Raw genomic sequence first — 18,203 nt, 5'->3', positions numbered from 1 at the left:
TTATGTCTCCTATGTATGGAGACTTATGGGACACCCTGTATATATATATTTATATATATATATATATATATATATATATATATATATATACACACACACACACACACACACACACACATATATATATATATATATATATATATACATATATGTATACTGTATGTATTTATATATATATATATATACATAGAGAGAGAGAGACACTCACACACATTCTTCATAAGTTGAACTCAAAGATCTAAGATTTTTTCTATGTTCACAAAAGGCCTGTTTCTCTCAAATACTGTTCACAAATCTGTCTAAATCTGTGTTAGTGAGCACTTCTCCTTCGCTGAGATAATCCATCCACCTCACAGATGTGACATATCAAGATGCTGATTTGACAGCACGATTATTGAACAGGTGTGTCTTAGACTGGCCACAATAAAAGGCCAGTCTAAAATATGCAGTTTTACTGTGCTGGGGGGGTCCGGGGGGGTCAGAAAACCAGTTAGTATCTGCTGTGACCATCATTTGCCCCATGCAATGCATGCAACACAACTCCTTCACAGAGTTGATCAGGTTGTTGATTGTGGCCTGTGGGATCTTGGTCCATTATACGCCGATCCAGAACATCCCAAACATGCTCAGCGGCAGACATGTTCAGTGACAGTGGCGGCTGCTCGTCTTTCAGAGAGGGGAAGCTCATTGTTGGCTTACATAAAAAAAAAGTCAAGTTATTTAAACATAAATTTGGCCCTCCATTCCTTTTTAAGAAAATGGTCAGTGACCTTATCGTACCAAATAAACAAGAAGACCCTGAAATTATGTTAAATTGAAACAAGGAAGTACAATGAGTGTGTTTTATTTACAGTGCAAGAAATGAACAAGTAATTTCGTGGTTTCGGTCTTGATTTCACAGCAGAATGTGCGACGGTATTAAACTGAACTCTGTCAAGTGAAGGAGTATGTGTCAAACTAGCTGTCAATCAAACAGGATTCAGCCTTTCAACTGATCCTCCAATCAGCACATGGAATCCTGGCGTCCAGCCCGGCTGAGCTCCGCCCACAACCCCATTCACCCCCAGAGACGCGGGGTGCCCGGGGGCGGGACAACATCGTGGCATTTATCCAATTACCATCCAGTTTTGAGGCAATGAAAAATACTGCTGCACTCAGTCCCATTGAAGTGCATGGATGCCGGGCGTCTACAGGCAAATGCACTGAGCAGAGATCGTATGAGAAAACAGCGCAACGGGAATGTATGAGAAGTGAACAACATCGAGTCTGTTGATTTGTGATAAAGCTGATTCTGAACGAACTCGTCCTTGAGATGAACGTGTTCTGACACATTTGTAGTCAATGAAATGTCAACACAACCGTACATATTTGAGCATTTAATTTTTGTAATTTTAGGGGAAGCTGGGCTTCCCTTGAAGTCTATGAGAAATCGCCACTGTTCAGTGAGTCTGCTGGTCATACAAGAACTGGGATGTTTTCAGCTTCCAGGAATTGTGTACAGATCCTTCAGCATGGGGTCATGCATTGTCCTGCTGCAACATGAGGTGATGGTCATGGATGAATGGCACAACATTGTGTATTATAATCAGGTCATGGGGTCTCATCAGTAAAATGCACCTGTGTTCGTCCATAACATACACCTGCCCATACCATAACCCCATCGCCACCATGGGCCACTCCATTCACAACCTTGACATCAGCAAACAGCTCACCCACACCACGCCTTACACACTGTCTGCCATCTGGCCTGTACAAGGAAAACCGGGATTCATCCATGAAGAGAACACTTTTCCAAAGTGCCAGACACCATCGAATGTGAGCATTTGCCCACTGCGAACTGCAGTCAGGTCAAGACCCCAATGAGCACAATGAGCATGCAGATGAGTTTCCCTGAGACAGTTTCTGACAGTTTGTGTAGAAATTCTTTGGTTATGCAAACCGATTGTTGGAGCAGCTGTCTGGGTGGATGGTCTCAGACAATCTTGGAGATGAAGATGTTGGATGTGGAGGTCCTGGGCTGGTGTGGTTACATGTGGTCTGTGGTTGTGAGGTTGGTTGGATGTACTGCCAAATTCTCTGAAACGCCTTTGGAGACGGCTTATGGTAGAGAAATGAACATTCAATTCATGGCCAGCAGCTCTGGTGGACATTCCTGCAGTTAACATCCCAATTGCATGCTCCCTCAAAACTTAAAACATCTGTGGTATTGTGCTGTGTGAAAAAACTGCATATTTTAGAGTAGCCTTTTATTGTGGCCAGCCTAAGACACACCTGTGCAATAATCCTTATAATCCTTACAACTTAAAACAAATATTTGTTTTATATTATCAGTACAAAAAAACTGGACTTAATTAGGTAATCAAACACATTTCTGCTTCATAAAAACATGAAGTTTCAAGTTAAAACAACTCACATTACAATAACCATTCTAGAAACCTTGCTTTCTTTTGTCAAAGGAACATACCATTACTACAAATGAGAGGTAAGCCTTCCTTTAGGCCAGAGGCAAATCCAGTCCTTGAGGATTGGTATCCTGCATGTTTTAGAGGTTTCCCTCTTCCAAGTGTACTGAAAGAAGGAAATCTATAAAACATGCAGAATACCAGCCTCAAGAACTAGATGTGAATAGTCCTATTTCAGAAGAAGTCAAGTCTTTGGGAGGAGTTGGGATTTCCACACTAGTCTGAGCAAAGCCCCTCTGACTCAGGGTGTTCTCAGATGGTCCCTCCAGGAACAGGTGTTCTGGGTGTTGGGACCTTTGACCCCATTGGTGGAAGAGGCTTTGGCACACCTGTGTGGCCTGATTGCTGTTTAATGTTCTAAGTAGGTACCATGACAGAGGGGAATGGGTAAGACTGTCGCCATGACCCCCCCCCGCCTGCTTTACCTGATCAGCTCTTTGAGATGGAGAACAAACATAAGTAGACATAACTAAATGGGGTTGTAATGTTTTGCAGTGTATGTAAATAAAGGAAAATGTATGTTGCTGTAATTGTATTTGAAAAATACTGAAATAGATATTGTATAAAAAAAAGCACAACTGAATGTCATCTGAAATCTTATTTATTTTGTGCCAAGACCTCCCTTCTTAGACTGGTACAGTTTCAGCACACTGTAAACACCATGTTTCCCTCTTCCAGCACACCTGACAGTCCTTATCAGGCTTCTGCAGAGCTGGATGACAGGATTATCAGGTGTGTTGGAAGAGGGATCCATCTAAAACATGCAGGATAGTGGCTCTCCAGGACCAGGGTTGGTGACCCCTGGTCTAGTTCAAACTTGTTCAGACCATGTGTGCATGTGCACGTCAGTCATCTATGGGGTTTCCCACTGGTTCCCAACTTGACTCAAAAAATCTACTCAAAAGTTGATAATTACCTCCGCCAAGGAGGTTATGTTTTTGCCAGGGTTTGTTTGTCTGTCTGTCTGTCTGTTTGTTTGTCTGTCCGTTAGTGTGCAACATAACTCAAAAAGTTATGGACAGATTTGGATGAAATTTTCAGGGTTTGTTGGAAATGGGATAAGGAAGAAATGATTAAATTTTGGTGGTGATCGGGGGTGGGGTGGCCACTGATCAGCCTTGGTGGAGGTCTGCGCTCTCCGAGTGCTTCTAGTCTTTGTTGTGCTGTTTGGAAAATCTTAGTTAGGACAACAATGACAGAAATTTGCTGGGCAGACAAGTTTTTGTAGGTTGTAAATGGAAAGCTTTATTTCTGAGTCAGTTTAATTTGAAAACTTTAATGAAATCAACAATTACTAGTTAGCGTTTTTACAGTGTAGATGTAGACTTATGTTATGAAGCCAGTTTGGAAGCACTTTGAGTCTATTTTTCAAATAAATATTTACTGAGATAAAAGAGAAAATGTTTTTCAGATCAAACACATTTTTATATATTTTTTTATACAAAAAATGTAACATGATGAAACTAGAAGCACTCGGAGAGCGCAGACCTCCGCCAAGGCTGATCAGTGGCCCCCCCCGTGGGCCCCCCCACCCCCGATCACCACCAAAATTTAATCATTTCTTCCTCATCCCATTTCCAACAAACCCTGAAAATTTCATCCAAATCTGTCCATAACTTTTTGAGTTATGTTGCACACTAACGATCAGTGCCCCCCCCCCCCCCCCCCGTGGGCCCCCCCACCCCCGATCACCACCAAAATTTAATCATTTCTTCCTCATCCCATTTCCAACAAACCCTGAAAATTTCATCCAAATCTGTCCATAACTTTTTGAGTTATGTTGCACACTAACGATCAGTGGCCCCCCCCGTGGGCCCCCCCACCCCCGATCACCACCAAAATTTAATCATTTCTTCCTCATCCCATTTCCAACAAACCCTGAAAATTTCATCCAAATCTGTCCATAACTTTTTGAGTTATGTTGCACACTAACGGACAGACAAACAAACAGACAGACAAACAAACAAACCCTGGCAAAAACATAACCTCCTTGGCGGAGATAAAGATACTGGAAATACTGGGGATGCTATTTTTTGGCAAATCATTTTATTCTCTAACAGGTGCATTTTGGGAATCAAACTAACTATTCAAAGCAGAGTGTTTCACAAAAATGACTGCTGTTGCAAATTCCCTCATAATTTATTTCTGTTTAAATGGGCAGGTTCTGCATGTAACATGTGGACACAATGGGTTACACGCAAAACCTGGAATGAGACTGAGGATTTATGAAAAACCTGCATGTCTGGATTAGAAAAAACACTAGGATCTTCAAATTGAACACAGTGTCTTTATTTATGACACTATATAAAACCATTTCTAGCCATGTTTTCCAGATCAAATGCACTGACACCCAGGTAGCTTTTCCTGTCCCAATTTTGGTCCTGTTTTTGGCCCCAATATTCTATTTAAAAAAACATTAATTTTGGGATGGCTCAGAACAAGAGTACACACACACACACACACACACACACACACACACACACACACACATATATATATATATATATATATATATATATATATATATATATATATATATATATGTATATATATATATATATATATATATATATATATATATATATATATATATATAGATAGATAGATAGATAGATAGATAGATAGATATATAGATATATTTTTTTTTTTTGTTTTTTGCATTTATCTGAGGTCATCATTAGGTATATCCTGGAGGGAAATATGTCTAAATTTCTCTTTATTATTGGGTCTAAAAAAGCTGGCAAAGTGCCAGGAAGCAAAATGAACCCAGTTTCATAGAAGCATCCACATCTACAACTGTTATTTCAATCTTGTCTTCTGACTTTTTCCAAGAAAATAAATAAATAAAGCTCCTAAAATATTTCCATGCTTCACTACTTTCTTTCAGAGCTCTGAAGTCCCAGAACACTACAAAGAGCTCTTGGAGGACGCCACCACTAACGCTACAGTCTAAGTCAGCACCTGTTTTACATGGTCATACACCATGAACTGTAATCCTGGGTGTTTCTACTGTATCTGCAAGACTTCTGGGTCATTTACTGAAAGGATTCTCTTCACTTAATGATATTCTAGTGAACAGATTTTAATTTTTCACATATGCTGCTTGCTTTCACTTTCATTTCATGTTCATTTAATCTCATTCCAGTTATCATAACATTTATGTTAACGTCTGTCTAGAGTTCATTGAGTTTGTTGTTAAAATGGACCTCATCATAACAATAACTGTATTTGTTAAATGACCTTAAACTGGATCATAATCAAGGTATTCTGAAAGATAGAAATTTAATGAGTTTAAGAAATAATACTTGTAGTGTATGATTGACATTATGCTGAAAGAAAGTGAAAAGAAGTGAAGAGAAGTACATAAATAAAAATGTACTAGTATGACCACCTTGCAGTTATGTCTGATATGTTTGATTTAAAGGTCAATGTATTTGTAATGTATATGTAAACCTGGAGTTTGAGGATGACTGTGGCTTCTCTTACTGTCCAGTTAACAGGTCATCGCCAGGACATATGAGGACATTTAACAAACTGAGATGAATTTTCCGTATGACTTCCACTGGGTATCAGGTGAACTCTTATTGTGAATCAGACAGAACATCTGTGTTCAAGTTAGACACAAGATATTCACTGTGATAGTAAATATCTGTCACATGTTAAAAGAACAAAAATAAATGGTCATGAGTGTGACGTATAGTTAGAATTTTGGACCCAAAATGGAAGACTCGGTCCAAGAGCTGTTGAAAAAACAAGAGAAAGACTATTTTAGATTTGAGGGGAAAGACACAAACAAACGCAACCATTTCAGTTAAATTTTGAGCAAATGGGGGACTGACCTCAGAAAGACCTATAAAAGAATTGTTAATCACTCGATAACCGTAACAGCACAAACAAAAATTTTAACAGCACAAACGAATGAGACTATTTATCCACAGATTTCCCTTGGGTGGGGGGCCAACTTCATGCAGGTATGTTAGGTGGGTTTTACCTAATTTCTTTCAGTGTGTTATAGCTGGTAAATGTAGTTACATTTTACTCAAAATATGGGGTAAAATCTACTCAACCAAACTGAGTGCAAATTGTTGTCTCACTTTTATTGAGTAGATTCTAAAGGTTTGTTTTTACAGTGTTGCTGCTCTACAAACTGAATTCCTCTCACAAATCCTCCTGACTTTTAACAGTTTAGAAACAAAGTCCTCATGAAGTCAGTGTGTCTGTAATGTATTCCTCAAAGCTCGATATGACGTTCGTCACCAATTTTTCATCATATTTGTAAAACCCAAGTGATAGCCAAAGTATCATGAATCCATCAGTCTTTCTGTGATTATGCACCTGAATCACTCCCTTCACGGTGAACAACTTCAGAGTCTACTCCGCCACCAACAATCCATTTGTATACATACCAAACCCAAACCAAAACCTAAATGAAACTGTCACTCAGGTTTTTTCGGAATTCCACGCAGCCACAGTAATGAGGCAATGAAGCCGTTTCCGTGTTTGTTGCCACTGCGGCCATAATGCGGCTGCGTGGAATTCCAAAACAACTGAGTGACGGATGACAAGTAACACTCCATCACAAGCAGTCCGTTTGTTTTAACACCAAACCGATATGTCACACGGGCCTTTTCAGAAATTTTGTTGCGAAGTGCATTATGGGAATGGGAATTCCACGCACACACACACAATGTGAGAAACAAAAGAAGGAGATGCTTTTGAAAGATGGAGACGGCTGAAAGGGAGAAGAATTTGAAGCCGAAGTTGCTCATTTTCTCCTGGACAGGTAAGATTCAGTTAAGTTTGGCTAACTTAATTCTACTTATTTTTAGCATGGACTGTTCAAATATTCTCTACAGCTGAATAATGTTATGCATGTTCGTTCATAGTATGTTAGCCCGTGTGCAGGTGGGTCATCGAATTGACCAGATAATAAATTATTTGAGAAACAAATACGGTGACTCGTTATTGCTAACATTAGGTGCACTCATTTGTACTGAACCGTTTCAGTATGAGACCTTCAATACAATATGGAGGTGTACCAAATGAATACATGAAGCCTATGTGAAGAATACAGACACTTGGTAAGCAGGGTGGCTGCAAGCAGAACCTATGTGTAGGGTTTCCCTACATTCAGCAGCTACGCCGCACCGCTGCTGAATTCACAGCACTGCTGCAAACAAAACAAAACGAACACTTTATTCTGATACTGGGGCGTCGATAAGGGAAGGTAAACACAGATGGTATAACAGATGTACAGAAGCTGAGTCGGACATTCGAAACATGTGAAGTTTCACTTTCGGTTTTCAGTAGATACGGATCAACAAGCTCAGGGATATACAGTACAATCGTCTGCTCAGCAGAGGGTTTTTTTTTTTTTTGTTTTGGCAGTGGCTACTGCCACTGTACTGTGGCACAAAATGTCTATTGCCACAGAACCAAACAAATGATCCAAATTCTGCACTCTGAACGTTGTCCCAGTGGCTGATTTATTTTCATCAAAAATCTGGGCAAATTCGTCATATGAGGCAAAACAGTCGCCATGTTTCATGTTGGTTGCCTCCATGCTGAAACTGAAAGTGTGAATAGGCACAAACCAGCTTCCGGTAACTGGTACCCTGGCCTTTTACTGTAATCAGATAGGCACATGGCATGTGTGATGCTTATTGCCACAGTACTGTGGCAGCAGGTTGACAGGTTACCAGTCTACACATGATTAGGGCTGGGAAAAAATTGATCGATTTTGGATAAATTTTCTTTTAGTTTTGCGTAATCTATTAATAGTGGATGAGACTGATTTTCCAGAGCAGGAACATGAGTACCTGACCTGGGTATCACTGACACCGAGGTGTGGTCGGCTCCATCTCATGGGCCCCTGGGGGAGATGGGGCATCTCGATCTCGCTTGGTTCTCATGGTTCTGGTGTGAAGGAATTGTGGGGAAAACCCCTCTACTCAAACTCAAAGAGGAACTGGCGGCCTGGACCGTCTGGTTGATGGAGGCTCTCTGAGGTGGGTCGCGGAAGCTGGTCATTCTGGGAATATGAAGTTGGATCCACACTCACCAATGGCTTAGTGTGGATCCAACTTAATATTAGAGGAATAGTAAAGCGTCTTCAGTTTCACTTTCACTGCTCCGGCAATCATGGACCACTAACCCCCCCGGCTCTGACAGGTCTTTTCCAGTGACTTTCTTGTAGCAAGGGCCCAACATGATTATGTTTCAGGGGGCCCAAAATTGGTAGCAGCACCCCAGGGTGATAGTAATGCACCTTAACTCTAGAAGCCACCAGCTATAAAACAGAATAAAGATGACGAAGAAGTCTGTTCTGAGCCACTGTAGAAACATGATAGTGTTTCTGTCCCATTCATTATTTAAGAGCAAATTCATCGATTTACTGCTGAAATGTCACATTTATTTCCTTTTTAATGTCACTATTGATTCCAGTATTGGTGTGTTGCATGGCTGTGGTAGTCAAATGATCAGGCCTCAGCTCAAAATTGTACTTTGGTATCACTAAATGAATCTGAGGGTGTATTCACACCTGCCTTGTTTGGTCCGTTTTAAATGGACCAGAGATCGTTTGCTCCCTTGGTTCAGACCTTTTGGGCTGGTGTGAATAAAAACCACCGAACTCTGTTCCGGACCAAACAAGCAAACCAAGACCCAGTTGAAGAGGTGGTCTTGGTGCGGTTCCATACGAACTCCGGTGCGGTTCGTTTGAGGTGTGAAAGCAGCCTGGACCCGATCCGACACAGTTGGGTTTTTTGTACCTAACGAGTTCTCGTCGTGTGTCGAGCATTATGGACAACAGAGTTTTACCAGAGACCAGAGAACCGCTCAGAGTGAGAATAGGCTATGGAGCTGAAAATGAGCAGTGGTCAAAATTGGAGCTCGGAAGACACACGCTGCCTTTTGGACATCTGGGCAGATGTCCATATAACACAACTGCTGGAAAAGACACATAAAAACTCTGACGTTTTCAGCTTGTTCAGCGAGAGAATGATTAGGATGACGGTTAGATTTGTCTGTTGTGCTTGAAAAGAAAAAATAATAAACTACTTCATCGACCCCCAGCAAACTTTACCTGCATTAAGGAATTCTGTCCCTGGCAAAACTGAACGGTGATATAGGATAGATACACATAGGTCAGCAGCACGTAGCACTAATGCTTTTTGATAACAGTCTTTTCATATACTAGCAGAATTCCAACTTCATACCTGTTACGTCTTGCGTGAATCAGACCAACAGTCACAACATGATGTGCACACATGAGTGCTGTCCTCTATAGCTGTCTGGCCCTGTGTCTTCATCATTGAGAAATGAATTCTACAATATTGTAAACCTGACGTTGCATCAAACGCTCTTGCTGCTCCAACACTTGTGCAAACGCCTGCACCTGTAAAACCGCTATGACGGTAACAAAAACAGCACACAAAATGTCCATGATTCTCTCCTTTCACTTTGGACTGAGCGCTTTAATCAACACTGTTCATTTCTGTCCAATGGATGAACGACCTCAGCACACGTGGTTTTGTTTACGGATTTTGTTCCACTTACAAAAATGTACAGTGTGAATGCGAACCGCACCAAATAAAAAAAAAAAAAAAAAAAAAAAAATTTGGTCCGGACCAAAGCAAGTGAACTATCGGACTTTCCTGGTTTGAATATACCCTGAATCAATCAATTAATACTGAATTGAATTGATATGGAATCATGATCAGTTGATTCCGAACCTCACACCCTACACATGATACAATGAGGGCACTGATTGGCTCTGTGGTAATAGACAACTGACAAAGTTTTCCCACAGTACTGTGGCAGTAACCACTTCATTTTTTTTTTCTTTTTTTCCTTTTCTCTGCTTAGGGGAGGTACTTCTGGGAACAGGCAGCGTCCTCCGTTACTCCAAAACAAAACAACTGCGCAATGCGAAGTTAACCTGTGAATCACCTGCTTTTCTTCAGTCATAATCAGGTAAGAAACATATATAAAACTTATTTGTTTTCTGAATGTACAGATTTGATTCCACATGCATGTGACTGATACTACTTCATACTTGTACTTACATATTAGTGCTACTGGACAGATTCATGTCACTGATATAATCTCACCACACTAGTAATAAGAGTAGTGTTATGTGTAAGAACTCAAAACCAGGTGTGTCTCAGTCTCAGTTTACACTAGGAAAAACATTTGTTACTGTAAAAGAGCGTAGCTGTTATGTGTTCAGTCCAACAAGAGGGTAAATAGATCAGAGGTCGAGGGGACTTTCACTTTATGTTTTTTTCTCACTGGATTTTTCTGCTGTGAGGTTGGACTTCTGCTTCTGCCAAGAGATGTCACAACACTGACAGTCTACACTAACAATGTTTTCTTTATTTATTTAAACCAAATCTGCCCACTTTGAAATGTGTTTTCTGATCATATCTTCTCAGACAGTCAATGCAGATGAACAACACCCTACTGCAGTGTTTCCAAAACTTAGGGTCAACATCCAAAATGGTTTGTGAGTTTATTTTACTGTGTCACCAACTGGCAGAAGGAACCTATTTTTAGCAATTTTATGATGAATTAATTCATTTTCCTCATCAAAACAGAGGAGAAGAGTGATCTCTGGAAAAATTTAAAAGTATTGATCTCTCCAAAACTGTACTGAAAGCTGAGGAGGAGCGTAACCTGTGAAAGACACAAGATTTAAATGAAGCAAAAGATACAATAAGGCATAAAGTATGTAAAAAATAAAATAATATGATTAAAAAAAAGAGAGAGAGCGAGAGACAAGAAAAAAAACAACAAGGTTGAAAGAATATAAAAGATGCAAATAGACAAAAATGACACACAACAAAAGCTTTTATGGACAGTGTTTGGTCAGTGGAGGAGTCAATAAAATGTGAATCTATTCATCATGACACATTTTGGAGGTAAGTTTACATATTTGCATCCTGATGAAACACCAGATTTCTCTTTTGGGTGTTGAGTTGACAAAGTTTGGAAACCACCGTCCTCATGGAAAATCCATTTTATAGTTTGAGGATGATCTGCTGAGTAAGACTGTTTATCAGACACTTCAACATGTAAACAGTGGAGACAGTAAAAGTACACACATTCTTCAAGTAGAAATCACATTCAGTCAGTCAAATTTTATTTAAATAGCGACAAATCATAACACAAATGATCTCATGACACTTTATACACTTTAGAGTTGGTTGAACCCTGACTCTTAAGCCAATCCACAGAAACCCAACAGAATCCTGCAGGAGCAAACACTTGGTGACAGTGGAAGGAAAAAGGTCCTTTAACAGGCAGAAACCTGGAGCAGACCCCGACTCCTGGAGGATGGACCACTGACAGGACCAGCTGGAGTTAAAGAGAGAGAGTTAAAAGAAGAGAAAGAGAAAGACAGAGATTGAGGGAGGGGAGGAGAAGAGGTGAAATAGGGGGAGACACATGGATGCACAGCAAACTGAACTACAGCTGTAGTTCAGTTTGGGGCTCGGTGCACAGCCGGTCTCTGCGTCTGAACCGTACCGTGAACTGTGACTCAAGAACCATAACAGGTGACTGTAGGTCTACTTTGTGTAGTGGTAGTGATATGAAGAAAGGCCAACAAAGATGTGTGTTTACACATCTGAAATGATTATTTTTATTATGTAATGTGTCTGAAAAGTGTAAATGTTATTAATTTTAGTTGTTTCTGCTCCCACTCAGCACCAGTATCTTTGTAAGGGTCAAACCCATCAATCACAAGTTCCTTAGGGTTCAAAATAATGGCACAGGTGCTTGAATGGAAGTGAGTAATTAAAAAGTGTACGTCTGACAGGAACTGTGGGAAAGGGACAGTAGAGGGTGCCATTACATTTCTATCAAACCAAATGTCAATCCTGAACAAGTACACACTGGAAATGACAGGAAAACTGTGGTAACTGCCTCTGCCAAGGAGGTTCTGTTTTTGCCGGCGTTGGTTTGTCTGTCTGTCTGTGTGCAAGATAACTCAAAAAGTTATGGACGATTTGGGTGAAAATTTCAGGGAAGGTTGATACTGGCACAAGGAGAGCGCAGAACCGCCCCCCCCCCCCCAAATCACTACCAAAATTTAATCATTTGTTCCTTCTGCCAGTATCAACATTTCCTGAAATTTTCATCCAAATCCATCCATAACTTTTTGAGTTATCTTGCACACGGACAGACAGACAAACCAACGCCGGCATAAACAGAACCTCCTTGGCGGAGGTAACTACATTAAGATTAGGACATTGTGGTCTTGCCTGGGATCTAGGGGAAGGCCTTCCTCTCTTATCTCTCATGATGACAGTCTCTTATGAACCCCTCCCCCCCAAACTAATAGAGATCCATTCCAAGTGACTTTAAAACTATTTAAATGTTCCACTTCCTTCACTTCCTTTTCTACCTCTGTTCTTGCCTAACTGCACAAAATTACCCATGTACTGCTTACATGTATGTGTGCTACTGTTACGGTGTTTTGTCTGAATAAAAATAACAAACTAATTATTCTTGGTTTTGTTTTCATCAGTCATTTAAGTACTTTACACTTAGAAAGATCAATTTTATTATACTTGATAATTTCAAGTAAATTAAATGAACTTAACTAGTAGATATGAAGTAAACTGAACTTAAAATAATGACCATGTTTACTTGCCTGTTCTGAGTGCAGCCAGTTTGTTAGATTTGATTAAGTAAGATCAACTTGTCATATTTTTCAGTGTATAAATCCTCTTGTTTCCTTCAGTTTCCAGGAGTTGACAGGATGTCTGTGACCATGGCGAAGGCAGACGGGGTCACCGTCTTCACGTTGACCTCTGACCCCAACAGTGCTTGTCCTCCACTGTGTCAGATGTTCAAGGGTCTCTGCTACAGCCCTGTGTGCTGCTCTGTGTCTCAGCCCCTTCGGAGGCTCCAGGGAACGTCTCAGTCAGTCCTGGGGGTCAGTCATTAATGTCCCATTGGAACAAGATAATCAACAACATCACCACTTCACCTGTCAGTGATCAAGTGGATTATATTAGATTGGATTAGATTAGATTAGATTATACATCTCTTCATAAACACTGGATTCGATTAGATAGAGCTTTATTGATCCTTTGGGCACAGCCCTCAGGAAATTGAGGTTCCAATCGCAGCAGAACAACAAATGTACACACACAAGAAATACCACAGGAGAGTAGTAACACAATACCTATTTAAAAAAAAAAAACAGTAGTGAAAAAGACAGGTGATTGCACATTGGAGAGTACAAGTAGAAACAAGTAGCAAAGCAGTAAAAATACAGTATTAGTAATAATAAACAATAATAGATAATTATCATATATTGAAAGATGGATAATCTGTATATTTCTATCTATCTATCTATCTATCTATCTATATATATATATATATATATATATATATATATATATATATATATATATATATATATATATATGTACACACACACACACACACACACACACATTTTTCATGAGCTGGACTCAAAGATCTAAGACTTTTTCTGTGTTCACAAAAGGCCTGTTTCTCTCAAATATTGTTCACAAATCTGTCTAAATCTGTGTTAGTGAGCACTTGTCCTCTGCTGAGATAATCCATCCACCTCACAGATGTGACATATCAAGATGCTGATTAGACAGCAGGATTATTGCACAGGTGTGTCTTACACTGGCCACAATAAAAGGCCACTAAAATATGCAGTTTTACTGTGCTGGGGGGGGTCAGGGGGGTCAGAAAACCAGTCAGTATTTGGTGTGACCACCATTTGCCCCATGCAATGCATGCAACACAACTCCTTCACATAGAGTTGATTAGGTTGTTGATTGTGACCTGTGGGATGTTGGTCCACTATACGCCGATCCAGAACATTCCAAACATGCTCAGTGGCAGACATGTTCAGTGAGTCTGCTGGTCATACAAGAACTGGGATGTTTTCAGCTTCCAGGAATTGTGTACAGATCCTTCAGCATGGGGTCATGCATTGTCCTGCTGCAACATGAGGTGATGTTAATGGATGAATGGCACAACAATGTGTCTTATAATCAGGTCATGCACACAGTAAATTCTGGTCTTTGGAATAAACTCCATGCGAATTAAAATCAACTCAATTTAAGTGTACATGTGAGACCATGGAATACACTCTAGAGCAGGGTTAAAGTAACTCTTTTCAGAGAGTTGATCTTTTAACTCTTTTCAGGAGTTAAAATTTAACTCTTCTGGGAGTTACAAAACCTAATCTCCTGCAGACTAAAACACAACTCTCGCCTGGAATTCATTTTATGTGAACTCTGAAACTCTCAAAAAACACCTTATAATGACTAGTTTTTTTTTGTTTTTTTTTTAAATGTGCTCAAACACATGCTATATAGATGCTTAAAAAGTGCTCTTGCATGAAGTGCTTTCTGGGTGTCTGGGTTATGGCTCTGAAGTGAAATGGGATGAACGTCTATGGAGGCATGAAGCAGTAACAACAGCAGCAATGATCTGGCACCGTACCAGAGCAGAGGAGCCGCTTCTACGGGCTCCTAATGCAGATGTGCTCCAGGTGTGACAGGTGCCAGCAGGTGAAGCTGATAATGAGTCTGAGGGAGGGGTCTGTGGCAACGCAGGACTGCACCATGACATGCACTACTTGTTCAATAGGTTTGCTCTCAACTCTTGTATGAATTACCTCAGACTACAATGCAAGAAGCCGTCCAGCTAAAATTAGCATGTTTGACGTTCTAAGTTTGCAGCAAGAGCTAATTTTAGCAGCTGGTTAGCAAGTTGCTTCAAACAGAAATATACACATTATGATACTGACAGAGCTGACAGAAAAGTTCCTTCCAGCCTAATAAATAGCCTTGTTTCAGAAGTAAAATGGTACTTATACGACGCTTCATATGACGTCCATGAGCACACTGGTCTTCTCTGTTGCTCTGTCCAGAAATCAACATCGATTATGGTGTTCAGTCATGCTCCTCAACACCTGGTAAATGTACCCCGAAAAATGACACCATCAAAGACACAAGCTGGAGTTAAACTTTCAGAATGAACTCCAGAAATTTAACTCTTTCACTCTTTTTTACCTAACTCTGATTATTTTACACCACAAATTTTTCTGTGTATGTATTTGTGTAAACAGTAACAGTAGTCACGGTGCATGTTCTCTCTTTTACAGGCTTTGCAGATCATGATTGGAATACTGAACATTGGTTTTGGAACCATCCTCTGGGGTCCAGTGTTTCCCTTTTGGCTTGGAAGTCTAGTAAAGAAGCTGACATTATCTTTTGCATTCTGTTCTGTATTTATATTTGGGATTTAAAAGTGTTAACAGAAGTTTGCTTTTTGAAGGAATAATCATTTAAATCTCTTTTCTAGTTCATTTTCTTTGGCATCATGTGCATTTTGTCAGAGAAGTTCCCCAGTCCATGTCTGGTGAGTGGTTCAGTTTTATAACAGGCTCATTTATAACATGCCCATAAACTGATGAGAACTTGTTTAATTTATTAGTCTGTGTTATTCTTTTCTTCCTATTAGTCATACTACATACATACAGTTATTATACCATGTAAATGTTTTATAGTTGTAGGTCCATTTCTGCTGGGTGGTTTTAATGCCTGTGATGGTTTTGTATCTTTTATTTCAGGTCATCTTCAATGTGATTCTGAATCTGATAGGAATAGCTTTCTCCATTACAGCCATTGTATTCTACAGTATTTTCCTTGACAGATCATGGTGGTATTACTACTCATCATGTGAGACAAATCGTTACTGGGGATACAGCAGTCGTTACAGGACGACGGCCACTGAATCCCCTGAGCTACAGATCATGATTAAGAAATGTGAGGAAGGCCAACATCTGATTATGGTAAGGAAACCAAAACTCACCTTTCCAAACTAGGTGCATTCCTGATGTGTGGAAAACTATTCTACAGGTATTTATTGAAAAATTTTAAATATTTCTAGAATCTTGCACAATTTCTTCTTTTTGGTTTTTCTAAATTAAGATACAGTGAGTTGCATCTGTAAACACAAACCAATCAGAAATGTCTTCATGACTTGATGGAAACCACAAATGATGCACTAACTGATAAAGTCAATGTATGCAAAGGTTTTAAAGTTGATTCTGGTATTTGTGTTTGACTAGATACTTATGAAAAGCATCTGTATTGTGCTGATCATCCTGTCAGTTCTGGAGCTTTGCATCACCATCAGCTCTGTCGTCTTGGGCATCAAAGCTCTGAGAAAGAGAGGAAAGGAACAAAACAAGGTAAAGAGTCCAGCCGTCTGTGTTTCTGTGTCTACCTGTCTGTCTGTCTGTCAGTTGTAGAGGTGAGTATAGTTGATAATGTGCAACTGAAAAAGTGTCATTAGACATGAATTCCTAATTATTTCCCTGATGCACATCTGGGTGCTTCTATGAAACTGGTCCCCAAAAACAGGACATGTGGGCTAAAAATTCAAACCAGATGCAGACTAATGTTATGAAGCCAGTTTGAAAGCACTCTGGGTCTATTTTACAAATAGATATTTACTGAGATAAAGGAAAAACTATTTTTCAGATACACCACATTTTTTAAAATTATTTTTTATACAAAAAAATATAACAATAAAAAGAACATGAAAAATACGTGCTACTATTTTTTGGAAAAATCGCTTTATTCTTCCACAGGTACATTTTGGGAATTGAACTAATTATTCAAAGAAGAGCATTTCACAAAAATAGCCACTGTTTCAAAATCCCTCATGATTTTTTTGTGTTTAAATGGGCAGGCTCTGCACGTAACATGTGGACACGATGGGTTACACGCAAAACCTGGAATGAGACTGCAGATTCATGAAAAACCTGCATGTCTAGATTGGAAAAGCCACTAGAATCATCAAATTTAACACAGTGTCTTTATTTATAGCGGTATATGAAACCATTTCAAGCCAGATCAAATGCACTGACATCTAGGTAGCTTTTCCTGTCCTAATTTTGGTCCTATTTTTGGCCCCAATATTTTATTGAAAATTCGTTAGTTTTGGGATGGCTTAGAACAAGAGTATAATTTTTTTGCATTTATCAGAGCTCATCATTAGATACATCCTGGAAGGAAATATGTCTAAATTTCTCTTTATTATTGGGTCTAAAAAGCTGGCAAAGTGCCAAGAAGCAAAATGAACCCAGTTTCATCCACCTACAACCGTTTCTTCAATCTTGTCTTCTGACTTTTTCCGAGAAAATGAATAAATAAAGCTCCTAAAATATTTCCATGCTTCACTACTTTCTTTCAGAGCTCTGAAGTCCCAGAACACTACAAAGAGCTCTTGGAGGACGCCACCACTAACGCTACAGTCTAAGTCAGCACCTGTTTTACATGGTCATACACCATGAACTGTAATCCTGGGTGTTTCTACTGTGTCTGCAAGACTTCTGGGTCATTTACTGAAAGGATTCTCTTCACTTAATGATATTCTAGTGAACAGATTTTAATTTTTCACATATGCTGCTTGCTTTCACTTTCTGTTCATGTTCATTCAATCTCATTCCAGTTATCATAACATTTATGTTAATGTCTGTCTAGAATTCAGTGAGTTTGTTGTTAAAATGGACCTCATCGTAACCCTTGACTGTATTTGTTAAATGACCTTAAACTGGATCATAATCAAGGTATTCTGAAAGATAGAAATTTAATGAGTTTAAGAAATAATACTTGTAGTGTATGATCGACATTATGCTGAAAGAAAGTGAAAAGAAGTGAAGAGAAGTACATA

At 39.5% G+C, this 18,203-nt stretch overlaps 3 protein-coding genes across 5 annotated transcripts in view; 2 read left to right on the top strand and 1 right to left on the bottom strand.

Moving 5' to 3' along the window:
• Window positions 1-5,852, top strand: part of LOC115435637 (membrane-spanning 4-domains subfamily A member 15-like) — a 22,898-nt gene extending 17,046 nt beyond the window's left edge. The window contains exon 7 of the mRNA XM_030158201.1: window positions 5,350-5,852. Coding sequence (XP_030014061.1) covers window positions 5,350-5,415 — 66 coding nt within the window. The 3' untranslated portion in view covers window positions 5,416-5,852. The remainder of the gene's footprint in view (window positions 1-5,349) is intronic.
• LOC115435634 (zinc finger protein 239-like) overlaps window positions 1-18,203 on the bottom strand; it is a 695,125-nt gene that overhangs the window by 598,635 nt on the left and 78,287 nt on the right. The window lies entirely within an intron of this gene.
• On the top strand, window positions 3,246-18,203 carry LOC115435642 (uncharacterized). Of its 3 annotated transcripts, XM_030158212.1 has the most exons (8): window positions 3,246-3,256; window positions 12,061-12,064; window positions 13,210-13,404; window positions 15,625-15,711; window positions 15,825-15,881; window positions 16,093-16,314; window positions 16,594-16,716; window positions 17,724-18,203. In XM_030158212.1, exons 3-8 carry the CDS (start codon window positions 13,228-13,230, stop codon window positions 17,787-17,789), a joined length of 732 nt encoding a protein of 243 aa, XP_030014072.1. In that variant the 5' UTR covers window positions 3,246-3,256; window positions 12,061-12,064; window positions 13,210-13,227; the 3' UTR covers window positions 17,790-18,203. The 3 variants fall into 3 exon arrangements, with proteins under 3 accessions (XP_030014072.1, XP_030014069.1, XP_030014070.1); XM_030158209.1 differs by lacking the exons at window positions 3,246-3,256; window positions 12,061-12,064 and adding an exon at window positions 10,329-10,436 and having other exon boundaries at window positions 17,724-18,202; XM_030158210.1 differs by lacking the exons at window positions 3,246-3,256; window positions 12,061-12,064 and adding an exon at window positions 11,996-12,019.

Source organism: Sphaeramia orbicularis, chromosome 16 (assembly GCF_902148855.1).
Source record: "Sphaeramia orbicularis chromosome 16, fSphaOr1.1, whole genome shotgun sequence".
In the NCBI taxonomy this organism is placed as follows: Eukaryota; Metazoa; Chordata; class Actinopteri; order Kurtiformes; family Apogonidae; genus Sphaeramia; species Sphaeramia orbicularis.
The sequence above is the reverse complement of the archived record's forward strand: the minus strand, read 5'-3'. Positions and strand labels throughout refer to the sequence as shown.

Excerpts from the sequence above, each read along its gene's own strand:
- LOC115435642 (XM_030158212.1), top strand. The coding sequence starts at position 13,228 with ATGTCTGTGACCATGGCGAAGGCAGACGGGGTCACCGTCTTCACGTTG. Across the intron at positions 13,405-15,624 it reads CGTCTCAGTCAGTCCTGGGG|GCTTTGCAGATCATGATTGG; the intron begins GTCAGTCATTAA and ends TCTCTTTTACAG. Across the intron at positions 16,717-17,723 it reads GAGGAAAGGAACAAAACAAG|AGCTCTGAAGTCCCAGAACA; the intron begins GTAAAGAGTCCA and ends ACTTTCTTTCAG.